Genomic DNA, 16,710 nt, shown 5'->3' with positions numbered 1-16,710 from the left:
GATTTTGTGAACGCATCAGATGCAAATTTGGGGGAAAAAAAGACATTTAGCAAAGACATTCGTCATTTATTCACTGCCGAACTGAGTCACAGCAGCCATTTATTCACTGACATCAGTTCAAACAGCTACAGTTAAGATCAATTCAGTCATTTTCATTTTTTGCCTACTCACGCATACTTTGTCATACTTTGTGTTTCTCACAGAAAACACAATAGGCCGCCTGTCAACAGGCGCTGTATTCTCTGCGCACAGGGCATTATGGTGACGCCGGACCAGCAACGAATATGGAGGTTCAACAATAAGCCCACACGCCGCCGTTGGCTGAAAGTGTCCACTGTGAGAGGACACAAAGCCGACGCTTCATTCAGCCTTACTGATCTGGAGGGTTCCCAGCTGCACCGACTGACCGTGCATGTGCTCCTGTGTGTGTTTGTGAATACTTGGCCCAACGTGGCGTCAATGAAGCCCACCAGCGGCCCTGCACTGCCGGGCAGTTCCCACACACACAAACACACACTGACCTGCAGTCATTGACTCAGAGCGAACAAGAAGGTTCTACAGCACAGTTAGACTCATTTCTTGGTTTAGATTAAAGGTATGAATGTTGTGTTGCATTCAAATGTCGTGTTTACGTCAGTGTGAACCTGCTCCCATGTGCCTCCTCTCCGGTATCTTTTCCTTTTTCCGTGCGTAACCCTCGAAGGCAAACACATCCATCTGACTTGGTTTCCTCCTATTGTTCTGAAACATACGAGACCACATATGAGGAAGCTGGCGTTACGGCCAACTCAGCAAAAAAAACCTCACTCCGCAACACGCACCGTCTCAAGGCCTGAAGAGCAAGTTCCTTTACATAAAAATGAAAGGGCTCCTGTTTGCTGGGTGTCTTAAATCTTCAATATCGAGACACGTCATTGCATGAAATCCACAGCCTTCAGCTTCCTATTAACCCTCAACCAGCCCTAAAATGACTGAACACCTCAAATGACTTGTTGTACCGGTAAATCAAGACAAACTGTAAAAACCAAAAGCTAAAGATCTGGATTCTTCTTCTTCTTCTTCCTAAAGCTGCAGTGAGCTTCGTTTTGGGTGGAGTGCAGTGGACGAGTGCTGACCTGCACAGGAATGAGGTAATGAATTGAGGAAACGCTCATGTTGATTTTTGTTCAATCTTCGCCACGAGTGCAGTGTCGTTCTTTCCTCTCTGGGATTTCACAAGCAACAGATTAGAGCCGAAGATGATTCATAATAGAGGGCTGAGTTGCAACATTCGGCTTGTTGCATGGACATGTTTGCCATTGATCGTGTTTCCAAGCCTCATTTTTTTTGTGATTATTATCTTGAATTACATTTTCAGTGGAGCATTTTGAAAGCTTTTGAATACAGTCTGTCTTGAGGAAGAAACTATAGGCGAGCATGCTCTCCATCACAGCACTGTCTAGCCATACATACACAGTCTTTGTTAAATTATGGACAAAACAGCCAATATTTCCTTAAGCAGAGTCTGCAACCCATCAATCTGGTCCTGTATGCATCTCTTAAGCCTTTATTAAACAAACTACAAGTCAATCAGCTGTTATTTCAGAGGGCATGAGCCAATACAGTGGCTGCAAAATGTGTGTTCACAGAGATAAGGTTGAATTCTGGACAGGATGGGTCTTGCTTTGTGGAGTTTGCATGTTCTCCCTTCAATTTCCTTCCAAAATCACGTGTTTAAGTGGTAATTTGTCTGTATTGCTGAGTTAGCTCTGAGATGGACTGCTAGCTCTCCAGGGCGGACTGCAATTAATGAACACAAAGGAGTTCTGAAAGTGATAAAACAAACAAAAATAAATGAATGAATAAGTAAAACTAAAATAAATAACAGAACACAGAAAACATAATCTTAGCCATTCTTAATTTGAGTTTATACAGTTCTATATTTGCAGCATGAAATTCAGCTTTGAAACTGCAGGATAACCAAGTGACCCCAGTTTCCCTGACATGTGCAAAAGATGCATTCAGCTCTAATACAAGTTGTCTGGTGCGCCAATAAAGCCATATTCCATACACTTTCTGTCTTTTTGACTTTTTGACAGATTCAGATTAATCTTTAGTCTTTTTTTCCTGCTGTTTACTTTCAAACTTACCTCTGTGTTTATTACAGACACTTTGAAAAATTATTATTATTATTATTATTAATAATAATAATAATAATAATAATAATAATAATAATAATAATAATAATAATAATAACAACAACAACAACAACAAAATAATGAATTTTGATGTAAATACTGAGTAGCTTTGTGGCATAAATGAGAGAGAAAAAAAGTTGGACCCCTAAAAGTTAAGAGGGCTTCATGACCTGCCATGACTCTTTTGCGTCCCTCCCTATTGGGGTCGGACCCCCCTAGTTGGGAATCTTTGTACTAAATCAACATTAGGAACAAAAGAATATAAACTTTAAGGATTTAAATAACTTAAAAATTAAATCAAGTCAATGCAACATGGACGTCAGTTTTTATTTATTAAACCAAACTACATAAAAATGTGAATTCCGTGTAACTTTAACTTTGAAAATACTCATGTTTGTTTAAATAGTAAAAAATAAATAAAATTGAAAAGGTAAAATAGTAATTTTATTGGTGAAAGTCGCACGCTGCTGAATGTTTGCGTGTTTTCAGACAGGCGCGAGCGGAGCCAGCCGCGGGTCTCCTGCGCGAGGAGCGGTGGGAGGCGTCGTGGCCAGAGGCGTGGAGGGAGGGGGGGCGGGGGGAGGCGCAGAGCTGCTCCCGCTGCTGACAGCTGAGCAGAGCGCCGCGCCGAGAGCGACTTCCCCCGCTGTCAGCGTGGCTCCGTCGCCCTTTAACGGCGGAATAACGGGACCGTGAGGAGGACATAATGACCGCGCGCCCCCCTCCTCCGAAGAAGAAGAAGCAGCCCCGGGGCGCGTGACCGCAGTTCCCAAAAGTTGCGTGGCGCACAGACGCTGCTCCTCCGCCAGGCAGGCAGGCAGGGACGACCACATCAGCGGGCTCAAGGAGCCCCGGAGACCGAGAGAGGATCCTTCTCCAGGTAGGAAAACACGCTGAAACACAGCTTCTCCTTCCTCTCAGTCTCGGCGGCGCGAGCTGCGAACTCCTCCGACCTGGCGGCTGCGCTATAGATGCGTAATAACGCACAAACACGCGTTTTGACGCCCGCAGCCAGCCTCTCTCGCTTCACTCTCCCGACTGAAACTGGCTGGTTAAAGTGTGATCTGTAACAGCCGCTCGTTTGGGTGCAGTTTGACTTTGATTTAGGTTGCACACACACTTTCTCTCTGTCTCTCTCTCACACACACACACACACACAGACTTGAGTGCGGACGGTGTGGACACACAGCTTCCAGGCTGAACTGCCTCATGACGTGACCTGAATGAGTGATGGCAGCGAGCACAAGTGCTGCGGAGCAAATAATCCCCCTGCTGTGTGTGTGTGAGTGTGTGTGTGTCACCTGTGCCCACTGCTGTCAGTTGTTCCCACCGTGTGTGTGTGAGAGCGACAGGACACACACTAAGCCTTGTTTCCATCCCGTCAGAGGACTGAATCCACGGCCAGTCCTGGCCTCCACTGCTCTGAACTTGAATATAACCTTTGAAGAAGTCATCCAGGGTAAAGAAGGGTTTGAACTTCAAATTATGAGCTTTTATTTTTCATGTTCTCACAACATGATTCACACACACGTGGCCAGGTCTCTGCTGATGGCCTCTTCCTCTCTGGCCTTTCGGTTTAACTTTACACACAGCGGTTTTCCTAGAATAACTGGTGTGTTTCTAAGTCATTGAACTCATTTTCTGGGACCTTTTCTTGGTAGAAATTCAATTGGATAAGTCAATTCAACTGTCTTCTATTCTATTCTAGTCTATTCTATCTTATTGTCTTTGTTAAAGTTTAATCTTTCCATACAAGACAATCAGAGGTCAGTTGTTTTAACTGTAATCGTTTGCATCGCAGTGTCATTTCATCCACACGAGGAGGTGCAGCGTATTGACTGAGCAGATGCTGCCAGTGTGTGTTCTGCAGGTCAGGCTGTGTTTGGTTTTACTGCGTGTCCTGCTGGAGCAGATTGATCAGAGGGTTCGTGTGTAAAGAAATGAATGGCCTCTTTTATTTTTTTCCACCCTCCTTGAACATTTATATTTGAGCATAACATGTCCTGCGTGTTTGTTGCTGTTGTGCAACACAATTTAAGTCTTCAGAATGAGTGTGTTTCATGCGGGTTTAGCGTCGTTGGAGGCTGACGTCGGCGTGGACTGCGATCTGTCACGTTTGTTATTGTCTTCTCTTCTGCACTGCTGTGTTTATGAACAAGAGGAATGGCAGAGCTGCTTCAGTTTTAAGCTTCTTTGTTTTTTTTAAATGCGGAAGGAACAGTTTATATGAAGAGTCTTGTGGATGAAAGATATAAAAAATAAAATGTTGCCCACATCAATGGATTCTCCTCCCTGTTAATTCTTCATTGCGTGTCTTTAAACCCAATCACACTGCAGCTTGTCTGGATATTAGTACTTTACTGTTTCCTCTGCAGCTGTGCATTTGTTAGGAGTTACACAGTTTTTTCACTGAAACTCACCAAAACTTGTAGCCTGTAGAAACTGAATGCATTCTTAGAATTTGAAAGTCACTAACTTGTCAGTTCTTGCGTGGTGTGGGTGTGCGTGTCAAAAGCTTTTCACTTTTTCCCGTCGTCTGACTCACATTGAATACCTTCGCCGTCACAGCATCATTCAGGTGACGGCATCTTTTTCCTGTTGCTGTTGTGAAGATTTTGGATGGACACAAACATCCTACGCATCCGATTAATTATTAAGCGCTGGCAGCAGGATCTTGTAACAGGGAAACTTGAGACGTGTGTGTCGGCTTGCGTGTGTTACGAGTCACACAAACACTGTAAGTCCGCCGAGCAAATAAATGGAGAGAATCGAAGGACGTGTGCAAACAGCACTTTGGTTATTGTTTCAGCTATTAACTTCACAGTGCACAGCATAATGCAAAAATAAAATAACTACATGCACAAAAAGAGAGATCATTAGTTAAACAGAAGCTGCAGAAGAAGAAGTGATTCATGCACCTTCGATATATATTTATATATTATAAATAGAGTGGATTGGGGAAGTGACTCTGCTGTAAAATATTATTTTCGACATTGAAGACTGACATAATAAGACTCTTGTTACACTGATGAATCATGGCATTTTGCAGAAACTCTAAAGTCTGTCACTGCTGAGGTGAAAGGCAGCTGATTCAGTATCACTGATCAGCTGGAGGCTTCAGAATCCTCGCGTCGGAGTTGTTTTCATTTGGAGACGCTTGTCAGCTGTTGTCACAGGCCGGGTCCTCAGAGGGGTCCCGAACTCAACAGCCTCTGCTGCCTTGGATGTGACTTTTCCTCTCATTCTGCCGGAATTCGGAGTAACACATGAGATTATTGTACGGCGGAGGATTTTTCCAAATAGAGGACTGCGCATATTTCACCCTGCATGAAGTGATCCTGTGTCTGCCGGCATGTCAGGATGTGATCCTGGGGGAACGCGCTCTCGTTACGTAACGGCTCATATGCAACCTATTAGGGACTTCTCCGCGCTTTAAGGGTGCGGCATATCCTCGGACACCCCCGGGGTCCTCGCAGGGAAAACCCTCTCCGCAGTCCAAACAGATCCCCGTAACCATGACGACACAGGCTCGGCCCTCTGAGCTCAGACTTAACTTCTGGGCTGTGGAAATGTTTATGCAAAAGACCGTTCCACCCAGCATCTTGTGTGAGTGTGTGTGTGTGTGTGTGTGTGTGTGTGTGTCATACAGGCCATTCATTCCCGACACGTGCTGGCTTGAGAAATGAAACGGAGACACAAATATGCGAGCAGAGGGCGTTGTGGGCAGGAAAAAGTACAACCGAAGAAGTGGAGATGGAACAGAATCTGACAAACGACTCTGCTCGCTGAAGCGGAGCTGCTGGGAAATGAAAGTGACTGAATGAAGCCGTGGGGAGGGAGGCGGACTCACGTCTCTAGATGAGCCAAATCAGAGTGTTTCCAGTCCTCCACCAGCACCCACCCAGGGTTTTCCCCCTCAGTCCAACACTTGAAATGTTCCTCCAACTTTCCTCTTGCCTGCTACGAACATTTCAACACTTATTGCTGCGTATTATTGAACATATTTTAGCCAATATGTTGTTGTGTATGTTGTTGTGTATGTTGCACGGCTTCCTTCTGCGGCGAGCTCCTCTGTTGGACTGAAGCAGGACGGCCGTGCCGAATGTTTCCAAAGTGTTTGTCATCTGAAGGCATTCTTCTGGGCCGGCCAGATGTGTTGCGAGCGTCCAGCTGGCGGCGGCTCCACGTGGAGCCGCCTCATCTGGACGAAACGCTGCGATACGTTCAGCTCCTCTCCTCACCTTCCCGCCCTCTAGCTGTTTGCTCTGAGAGAAGGTGGAACGCAGGACGTCACTGTGTGGATCTGAAACCCACACCGGTCTGAAAGAAGTTGAGCAGAAATGTGAGAAATTTCAGGAATCTGGAATCCTGAGAGAACATTTTTTTTTCTTGGTTAGGAAATTGAATATTTTAGTGTTAAGGTCTGTTGGTTTGGCAAAACGAGGAGCTTTGAAGAGTTTTGTGAGGCTGACATCATGTAAACATGATCTTGATTAAGCCCTGGCCGGGATTTCACCACACAGAGCCGAAGCCGAATCACGCCATGTTCTTTTCTGTGCGTTCGGTTGTTTGTTGTTTTTAAATAAATCTGAATGAGCTTTGTGGGTCCGTGAGGCACCGGCTCGAAATGCCCCTTTGTCGACAGCTGTCACAACACGTGTGCTGAAAGACTAGACGGTCAGAAAGGATGCGGCACATGTCCCGCAGGTTTTAATATCCAGAAGCGTCCCGGGGCCGTCCACCTGCCTCGGCCCGGCCGCCGTGTCACTGCGTTTCGGCCGACTCAGCACTCTGGACTGCAGGACGGCCGTAAACAGGCGCCTTCGTCCAGCTCACTCCAGAGGTTTCCACCAGCATCCACACACACACATACACACACACACGCACACACACAGGCACGTGCCAGCGTGCCACTTGAATAGGCTGAATGGCACAGAGGTTAGTCGATCGGACCGGGGCGGCCGACGGATCATGAGGCAGCGGCTTCATTGTTGGCATCAGACCGCGGTTTGATAAAAGACTCCGACGGTCAGCAGATCCGCTTCCTCCGCTACGATCGCACAGCCGCTCCCGTCAGCCTGCAGGTGAACGTGAAGGACCCGTTCATTATATCACACACTCATCAGTATCTGGAACTGAAGGCTCAGTTTTATCTTATTGCCTCAATTAATCAGCTTTTTCTTTTTTTCAGTATTATTTCCTTTATTTTTTTTCCCAATGTTATTGTGAAATTTAATTTTACCCTCAGTATTGAGTGATTTCAGTGCGACGTGCAGAGGATGATGCTCATGATTTATTGTTTTACGACGTTATTGCAGCAGTCTGATTATTCTGCAGGAGATAATCAGAATAGTCGCACGTTTGTGTGAGTTGTAGGTGTGTGTCTGTTTGCTTATGTGCATGAGGGAGGATTGTGGAGGCATGTAGCCTAATTTTTCCCTCTTTTATTAAACAGAAAAACAAACAAAAAAAGTCCTGCTCTGTCTCACAAATTTAAAACCCATGCTTTACATTAAACAGACCAGAAAACACTTAACCTCCTCCCGAGCTTCGTCTCACACACTCGTCCTCCACGTATGGAAACATGTACAAGTAGATTTCTAAAGTCCGATCAGGTCAGACAGTTGGTGCTTTGTCTGCCTGTCAGCTGTGAAGTGTGTATATGTGTATGTGTGTGTGTGTGTGTGTGTGTGTGTGTGTCAGCTGTTGACGGAGCCGTCTGCCGTGATCCTGTTACTTTCTCCAGGTCGATGCCAGGCGACACACACTGGTCTCCAGTCACACAGCCTCCTCCACCCGGCGCCCGCTTCCACAATCGCCACCTGTCATTGTTTGAAGTTTTTATTGTCAGGAAGCGTTTCTTCTGGCAGAGACGGGGGTTTTTTTTTTCTTGTATTAAAACCCGTTTGGATGATGGAGTCTCCTGTTTCATGCCCATGGTGCGTTTGAGGATTCTTATTCCTGATCAGAGTCCTGCTGCTTATCAGGAACTCATAAATGGCAACGGAAGGCCCACGCCTGTGTGTGTGTGTGTGTGTCGTGTGGAAGTGTGTGAAATGCCCTTCGTACCTCTCCAACAGGCTTCTTTCTTTCTTTTCTTTCTTTTTTTTTAAACCTGTGGTGGATCAGTTTAACACTTCATATGCCGTTTTAAAGAAAAGCTTCTTCTTCGTTTTGTTTTTCTAGACGTTTCTGCTGTTTTTTTCTGATCCCCAGACTGCCTCCAGTCGCTGCTTGTGTGAGTCACGATGGTTTTACTGGCATTACTGAGACGGTGTGTTTCTGCTGAGAGGAAAAGTTGAGATGAAAAATGTTTGATTCACTTTGTAGGGGTTTTCTTGAGAGGAGAAGCTGCTGTAACCGTCTGGTTGTTTTTTGCGTTTAGTTGTACATCAATCAACCCCAGTTTAACTGGTGAAATAATGACGTAGGCCTTAAAGTCGTCTAGTAAAAAGCCAGAAAGTCAAACTTTTTAATGCTGTTTTCGGTTAAACAGAGTTTTGCCCAAAGCCTGGCTTATGTTTCCTCTTAGAAGGCACCATTGTGTGAACTCATTTTATTTTATTACTTACTTTCTCCTCATTTAAAACAAAAACGGATCCAGTTGAGCTGATGTATCTCAGAGTAGGATAATTGACTCCCATCATGCATTTCACCACCCAGTTCATCTGGGGTTCACTGTTTCACCTGCATGAACAGGACCTTACGGGACTGAGCACTTTGTCTCAATTCCCACTGAGGGCGAAAACATCCTTAAATCAACTGTTATAAATAATTAAATGTAATCTGGATTTGTGTTAAATCCCAAACACATGCTCTTTTCTCTGCCGTCAGGACGGTGGGACCACCCTCGGTGAGAAAAGCCGCCGCCGCCATCGCTTTCCGATTAAAAGCAGCGTTTGTGTTTTCAGATAATTGCACGGTGGTCCGCCTGCTTGGGTGAGATGTGCCGGAGCAGCGGCGCTGCGGGGCGGACGCCAGCGAGCGCAGAGGCCGCCGAAACACGCCGGCAAACCCAGAAATAACGCTAAGGAGCTTGTCTGGCGGGATTCAGATCCGAGGATTAACGTCAGGGAAGCTTTCTGCCGCGGTCGGGTGGAAACGGGGTTTGGATTGGTTATCGCTGCTCCACTGCTTCAGCCACGTCCGACCAGGTCCAGTCATGACTTCTGGCATCAACGAGGCATTATTTCTCCCTGAAGGTCTGCGTCTGACTGGATCGTTTTGGATTTTGAGGCCTTTTTTTTTTTGTATTTCTAGACAACGCCGCATGTTAAAACCTCATTGAAAAGCACCGTCACATAAACTCTGTCGCTCTACTGACTCTCAGCAGGTTGCGTTGACCATGTCTGCGTTTCTCGAGTGATTGGGCCGCTGCCGATTAGATATTTGCATCAGCTGTGTCTGGATCTGAGGCCGTCGAACGAGTGTGTGTTCAGATAGCGAGAGACGTATTTTCATGACCTTAAGAGAGAAATGATCCTTAAACACAGATCTGTGCTTGTGTCTGTGCTGTAGTTTGATTTGTAGCGGCTGCGGTGCATTTCTGTGTCGTAGAGACTACATTGAACACACACACACACACACACACACACACACACACACACACACAAGGGAATATATTCAGGTGTCTTCTATCCTCCTTTCCCGTCATTCATCTGGCCTTCTGTCCACATCCGGGATCACCTGACCGCTGTCACCGCCTCGCCCCCCCAGACACCCCGGCTGGAGCGCTGCCCCCCCTCCTGCCCCCCCTCCTGCCCCCCCGGCCTCCATTGACCCAGCTAACAGAAGCCCCTTTGACTGCGGCGGACTGCAGCCCTCTTCTCCGGTCCGGCGCGTCCGTCCCCACCTGTGGTTAGTCTGTCTCCAGATAATGACGCCCCAGGGCCGCTCACATACTTGTTCCCTTGTTTCACCATTAATTGAAGAAGTCAGAAACCCAGCCGCAAATTTGTGTGATTCCTCTCCTCGACATTAAACTTTCTTTTTTCCCCCCCCCTCCTCCTCACACACATTTGTGATTGGGATGTTCTTTTTTTTTCCGCTTACGGAGAGTCCGTAATTGCAAACATGTGCGGCGTGAGTCCGGCAAGCGGTTTCAGATTACAGCCAATCATCACCATGATGGCTGTTTTGTTTGCCAGGCGGCAGAGTGGGTGTTGAACCAGAGAATGCAAGGCGCAGTGGTTGGTAAATGGGGTCATCTGACGTGGAGATAAAGAGGAGACTAGATTATACTAAAGTTCCAAAACCAAAAACAACGCTGGTATTGTTCAAAGCAGGAGGGAAAGTGTGGTTTTTAGACTGTTTAGAGTAAACTTGTGGTTGTAAATACTGCTCTGCGACGCTGTACCTGCTCCAGTACAAGTTTAGTTTCCATCCAGAGAAGGCAGAGAAACGGGAGAGGGGAGGAAAAGTGTGAAGGAGTGTCCTTCAGCTGCTTTAATTACACCTCTTTCTTTCTTTCTTTCTTTCTGTCCGTCTTTCGATGGCAGCTTTCTCACGCTCTCACAGCCCATTTCAGCTGCTGTTAATTCATGACTTGAATAAAGAGGATTTTAAATGCTGCCTTGTGTTGAAATCAACAAATAGAAAAGTTTTTTACAGTTAGGTCAGTTTTCATCTCTCTTTTGGTTAAAGTGTGTGAGCTGTCTCTTTTAACCCTCTCTCTCTCTTCCTCTCTCTCTCTCAGCAGGTAGTCAGGGATGGAGGCGGGCTCGGTGGTGCGTGCTGTGTTTGAGTTCCTGCCCAGCGTCTCCGAGGAGCTGCCCCTCTTCGCCGGCGACGTGATCGAGGTGCTCGGCGTGGTGGACGAGTTCTGGTTGCTCGGCAACAAAGATGGCGTCACAGGTAAAATCAGACCCCAGCTGCCTTTTTCAACTTCCCAATGCAATGAGAAGTTTTTTTTTTTTAATTTACATCCATTACATTTCTATAAAAACATTCAAGGCTGTTTTGACGCCGTGTTCCGCCCTCGCGCCTCCAGGTCAGTTCCCCAGCACGTTTGTGGAGGAGGTCACCATCCCCAGCACCAAGCCTGGAGACACTCTCTACGTGTGCATCAACGACTTCTCCTCGGCGGAGCCTGGGAATCTCTCCCTGAAGAGAGGTACGCCCACATGCAGAAGGACTTCATCAGCACTGCTTCCGCCTCTCCTACTCTCCTCACTGCACCTGAACACATCACAAAACGCAGCGATAACTCTAACAGCTCATGTTCTCTTGTTCAGCTTAATGCTGCTTGTTGATGTTGCGGTACTCAGGTAAACTTTCTGTTTTGTGCTGTTTTGTGTTGTGACCTGATCGTAGGAATCATATTTACATGATATTGTCAAAATTTGATGTCTGATCTTCAGTCGATTGCATTATTTTAGCTTGTTAAATGGTGAATGTAGCAGTGGTTGTTACGTCAACCCAACCCTTCTCTGTTCTTGGAAGTAGATTTCAGATTTGTGATTGTTTTAGTTTCATTTAAAACTTAAAACACATGTGATGCTTAAATCCTTGAATTTCTTGGCTTATAATTATATAATTAATGATTATAATTAGGGTAACATTTGAATCCCTTTATAGACATCCAGTCCCTCAAACTGTGTATTTCCACTTCTCTCCACTAGATGTCCTCAGAGGACAAATTTAAACGCAAACTGACTCTTCAGTTCATTTTCACAGGATTGCATGTTTGAGATTGTGTTGTTTTGTTGTTATTTTTCATTGATCACTCTCATGGACACGGCAGCCATGTTTGCAGAGATTCTCTGTTTCGGTAAAACTCTTCATGTTTGTTTTTTTTAATATTAGGTAGAAGTGTTAGTGGTCGTTGTAGATGTAGAAGTTATCAGGATTAAACTAAACTTCATAACAATCCCACTGAACTCTTTCTTGTTATTTTAAGGCAATTAAATGCAATCGCAGAAAATAAAAACGAAAAGATTTACTTTTATTGAGCTTAATTAATTGTCCTGTGTTTTCGTGCTGCAGTAGCCGAATGAAAGATGACAGGGTGTAAAGGAAACTGGGATTACTGCCTGTCTGAGGGTGGAAATGTTCATTTCCAGTAGAGTTGTCCACAGCGGTGCCGGCTGTGTTCCAGCGCCGGTCACAGACACAATGGGAGGTGGAGCCGCAGGTCTGTGGAATGTGGCCTCCATGACTTCTGCTTGGACCAGTCAGAGTTCCTGTAATCCCTCAATCCCCGTTTGGATGTTAGACCCCGCAGTAAAGTCATCAAAAATGCAATAACAAAGCTAATATGGAAAAAACTAAACTAAATCTATCTTTGGCTTCTCTGTATTGTGAGCAAAGTGACCTGATTTCACCACAAAGTTTCAAATAACAGTCACCAAGGTGCAATTTAAACAGATTGGACCTTTCTTTTAGATTGCTTATTAGAAGCAACAGACAGCGTAGAGTCATTTGAACTTTTAGCAAAGACATTTGATTTGTTTTATATGCATTTTATGTGTTTTTGCTGCTGCCTGTGTCCATCTCTCTGTCGTCAGTCCTCCAGATGATTTATGACACACTCAGGACTTTGTAAACGTTTTCGGCTGTTGTGTGTGTGTGCGTGTGTGTGTGTGTGCGTGTGTGTGTGTGTGTGTGTGTGTGTGTGTGCGTGTGTGCGTGTGTGTGTGTGTGTGTGTGTGTGTGTGTGTGTGTGTCTGTGTGTGTGTGGTTGGACTGCTGCAGGAGAAAAGGCAGTTAGCAGGGGAGGAACCAGTGTTTAATCAAACCAACTGTGTGCTTTTTTTGACAAAAAAAAAAAAGCTACAGATTAAATTTAGAGACGCCTTCCTGCTGGTGTTACATGATAGATGAGTTTTTTTTAATGCTACACCAGCCTAAAACTTTTGCACAGTCCTGCAGCTGAAACAATATTGTACCAATTTAGAGGAAGAAATCACTGAACCTCTGTGTGTTGTCGCTGTAGGGGATGTGGTGGTGGGCGAGGCCGGCGGGGCCCTGGACGCCTGGCAGCGGGGCTGTAACGCGTGGGGCGTCCGCGGACTCTTCCCCACGTCCTGCGTGAAGGAGCTGAACCTCTCCGGCCGCTCGCGGCAGCTGTCGGAGCGCTCGGCCCAGGCCCAGGCCTCGGAGCTCCCGCCGTACGCCCTGGGCCAGGCCCGGGCTCTCATGAGCCTCCACGCCCAGCTCAACGAGGAGCTGGACTTCCGCGAGGGCGACCTGATCATCATCACCGGCCTGCCCGAGCCCGGCTGGTTCCAGGGGGAGCTGGAGGGCCGTCGGGGGATTTTCCCAGAGGGCTTCGTGGAGCTCCTGGGGCCTCTGCGCTCCCCCCGGGACCCCGAGGACTGCCCCTATCTGAACAGCGGCGTTCAGGAATTCCTCTATGAGGACACTTACGATGCTGGAGAGGGGACTGAGGAGGAGGGCATGGAGGAAGGCGAGGCTTTTCTAAGAGAGGAGGAGGAGGAGGAGCAAAAGGATGCTGCTGAGGAAAAGCAGGAGGATGAAGAGGAGGAGGAGGAGGAGGAGGAGGAGGGCGGCCTCTACGGAGTGGCTCTGTATGAGTTCCGGGCCATGGAGCCCGGAGAGCTGGACTTCGATGTGGGGGATCGCATTCGCATCGTGAGCACTTTGGAAGACGGCTGGCTGGAGGGGGAGCTGCGGCGGCGGCGGGGAATCTTCCCCCACCGCTTCGTCAAAATCGAGGGCGACGTCCCGAAAACTGCGACGGAACCCGAGGCGGTGGAGCCAGAGGAAGACAAAGAGAACAGCTGCACCGATCACGGCGCCGGTCATCTGAACGGGGCGGAGAACAGTCCGGAATGGGCGACCTACGAGGACCACACCGTGTGGGACCTGGATTATTTTGAAAGGACTGAGGAGCAGAGATGCAAACGTGAAAGCAAAACTTCCGAGTTTCAAGCTAATAGCCGGGGGCAGAGAGAGGGTGGGAGCAGGCCCGACCCTCAGCCGCACGGACCCGCCGCCCCGGCGCGCAGAAGGCCTCAGAGACCCAGATCCACGCCTCCGGCCCGGCCCAGACTCCCGCCGCGGCCCAACCTGCCCGCTCACAGCAGCAGGCAGCATGCGGGCTCGTCCTACACCAACGGCGGCGCTCCTCCATCGCAGCCGAAGCTGACGCACAGCCTGACGCTTCCCAGCTCTCACTCCGGCTGGCCCAAACACACGAAGCATCCGCGGAGCTCGCCGCCGGACGGCTCCTCCGCCAACACCAGAGGCGCCAGTCTCGGCCAGGCCTTGTTCAGCCTTGTAGAAGGCCACAAGCAGCGGAAGCTAACTCGCCACGCCAGCGTAGGCGACGCCGACATGTTGGCGCGCCGAGCTGAGAGACGCTCACATTTCCAGAAGGCGGCGCGCGGCTCCAACGGGACGCTGCCGGCGTCCATCGCCTTGCAGGCTCTGGCGGCGTCCGCCGGCGACCTGGAGGCCAAGCTCTCCCAGCAGCTGTTTGAGTTTGAGAGAAGCCTGACTGCTCCGTACGGCGGCGGCGGCGGCGGCCTGAATCGCGGCGCGGCCGAGCTCAGTGAGCCGTCCGGCGTCTCGAGACACTTCTCTATTCTGGACTACAGCGACGAAGGCGACATCATCCGAGGCTCCTCGCTCGCCCCCGCCTCGTCCGGCCTCTCGCGCTCTCTGTCTCTGGACAGACGCAGAACCCTCCGTCCTCCTCCCCCCCGTCCCCGGGTGCTGCGGCCCCCGGCTCCGGCGCCGTACCGACCCGCCCGCCCCGCCCCGCGCCCGCCGCCGCCCCGCTGCCCGAGACAGAACGCCGCCCCGCCGACGGGCGGCTCCCTGACCGGCAGCCCCGTCTTCTACAGCCCCGACGAGCCCGCCGCCAACCTCCTGGACCAGATCGCCGAAGCTCAGGGCGAGTTCCCCGACCTGGCGGCGGCCCAGGAGCAGGAAATCCAGCGGCAGCTGGAGGCGGAGCAAGAGCTGGAGCGAGAGATGGAGCTGGAGAGCCAGAGGCAGCGGGAGGAGGAGGAGAGGTACCAGCTGTTGCTACGGCTACAGGAGGTGGAGCAGGACATGGAGGCGTACGCGCACACGGCGGAGGAACTCCGCGCCATGCTGGAAGAGGAGGAGGAGGAGACGGCTCGCATTCAGGCCCTGGAGAACCTGGAGTTCTGCAACTACACCCTGGAGACTCTGGCTTTGGAGCAGCAGCAGCTTCAAGGTGAGAAAAAACCAAAGTTTCTTTTTGTGGTAAACTTGTAGTCGACCTCAGTGCTGTTGATTTATTGAGGCTGAATCGTCTCGTAGACCTGGACCGACCGGAGTGATAGATGTAATAGATGTTAGTTTGGTCTCTCTAAAATCTGTTTTCCAGCACGAAAGGGTTTCAGAAACACGAAGTCTGTCTCAGTGGATTTAAAGTCGTCCTCTGTTGCCTGCAGGTTAATTCCTCCAGAACACACATCCACTGGGGACAGAATTCAATATAGATGGAATCTCAAAGTGAGACAGCGGTACTAAAAAGATTTCCTGTCCAACCCTCTAACGACGCACACCCATCCATCCATCCATCCATCCATCTTCAGCCGCTTATCCGGGGCCGGGTCGCGGGGGCAGCAGTCTCAGCAGGGATGCCCAGACTTCCCTGTCCCCAGACACTTCCTCCAGCTCTTCCGGGAGGATCCCAAGGCGTTCCCAGGCCAGCCGAGAGACATAGTCTCTCCAGCGTGTCCTGGGTCTTCCCCGGGGTCTCCTCCCGGTGGGACATGCCCGGAAAACCTCCCCAGGGAGGCGTCCAGGAGGCATCCTGAACAGATGCCCGAGCCACCTCAGCTGGCCCCTCTCGATGTGGAGGAGAAGCGGCTCTACTCTGAGCTCCTCCCTGGTGACTGAGCTCCTCACCCTATCTCTAAGGGAGCGCCCAGCCACCCTACGGAGGAAGCTCATTTCGGCCGCTTGTATCCGGGATCTTGTCCTTTCGGTCATGACCCAAAGCTCATGACCATAGGTGAGGGTGGGAACGTAGATTGACCGGTAAATCGAGAGCTTCGCCTTTCGGCTCAGCTCCTTCTTCACCACGACGGACCGATACAACGACTGCATCACTGCAGCCGCTGCACCGATCCGCCTGTCAATCTCACGCTCCATCCGTCCCCCACTCGTGAACAAGACCCCAAGATACTTAAACTCCTCCACCTGGGCTAGGGACGCACACAAAAAACCCAAAATATTTTAACCTATTCTAATTAAATATGCTCATTTGCATGAAGGGCATTGCATTGTGAGCTGAAGTGTTTGTTCCATTTAAACATTCAGGATTTTTATGTCCCTGTAATTTATTGAAAAGATTGAATTTTCATTTTGTATTGATACATTATGGGATGGATGTAAGAGTTACCTTCCTAATAATTGTCTGGGAAAGGGCCTGTGCAGGATCGCTGTCATCCAAAGCTGATGGACTCAGATGTGTTTTCTCTGTCTAAAGCTCTCTGGCTGCACACTGCTGTCTTTGGCATCCCACCACTTTTTCACATAGGCATGAGGTGCATTCCTGCACCCAGCCAGAGGGTAAGCAATGCACGTGGGC

The 16,710-nt window shown here is 48.9% G+C and overlaps 1 protein-coding gene across 2 annotated transcripts in view; it reads left to right on the top strand.

Moving 5' to 3' along the window:
- Positions 1–2,800: 2,800 nt before the first annotated feature.
- Positions 2,801–16,710, top strand: part of dnmbp (dynamin binding protein) — a 33,488-nt gene continuing 19,578 nt past the window's right edge. Inside the window, exons 1-4 of one of the 2 annotated variants that reach the window (XM_030097490.1) lie at positions 2,801–3,057; positions 10,876–11,030; positions 11,167–11,289; positions 13,111–15,345. In XM_030097490.1, the coding sequence (XP_029953350.1) occupies positions 10,886–11,030; positions 11,167–11,289; positions 13,111–15,345 (2,503 nt within the window). In that variant the 5' untranslated portion in view covers positions 2,801–3,057; positions 10,876–10,885. Of the gene's footprint in view, positions 3,058–10,872; positions 11,031–11,166; positions 11,290–13,110; positions 15,346–16,710 lie in introns of both variants that reach the window. The other variant, XM_030097488.1, reaches the window with a different exon arrangement.

This window comes from Salarias fasciatus, chromosome 8, assembly GCF_902148845.1.
Source record: "Salarias fasciatus chromosome 8, fSalaFa1.1, whole genome shotgun sequence".
In the NCBI taxonomy this organism is placed as follows: Eukaryota; Metazoa; Chordata; class Actinopteri; order Blenniiformes; family Blenniidae; genus Salarias; species Salarias fasciatus.
The sequence above is the reverse complement of the archived record's forward strand: the minus strand, read 5'-3'. Positions and strand labels throughout refer to the sequence as shown.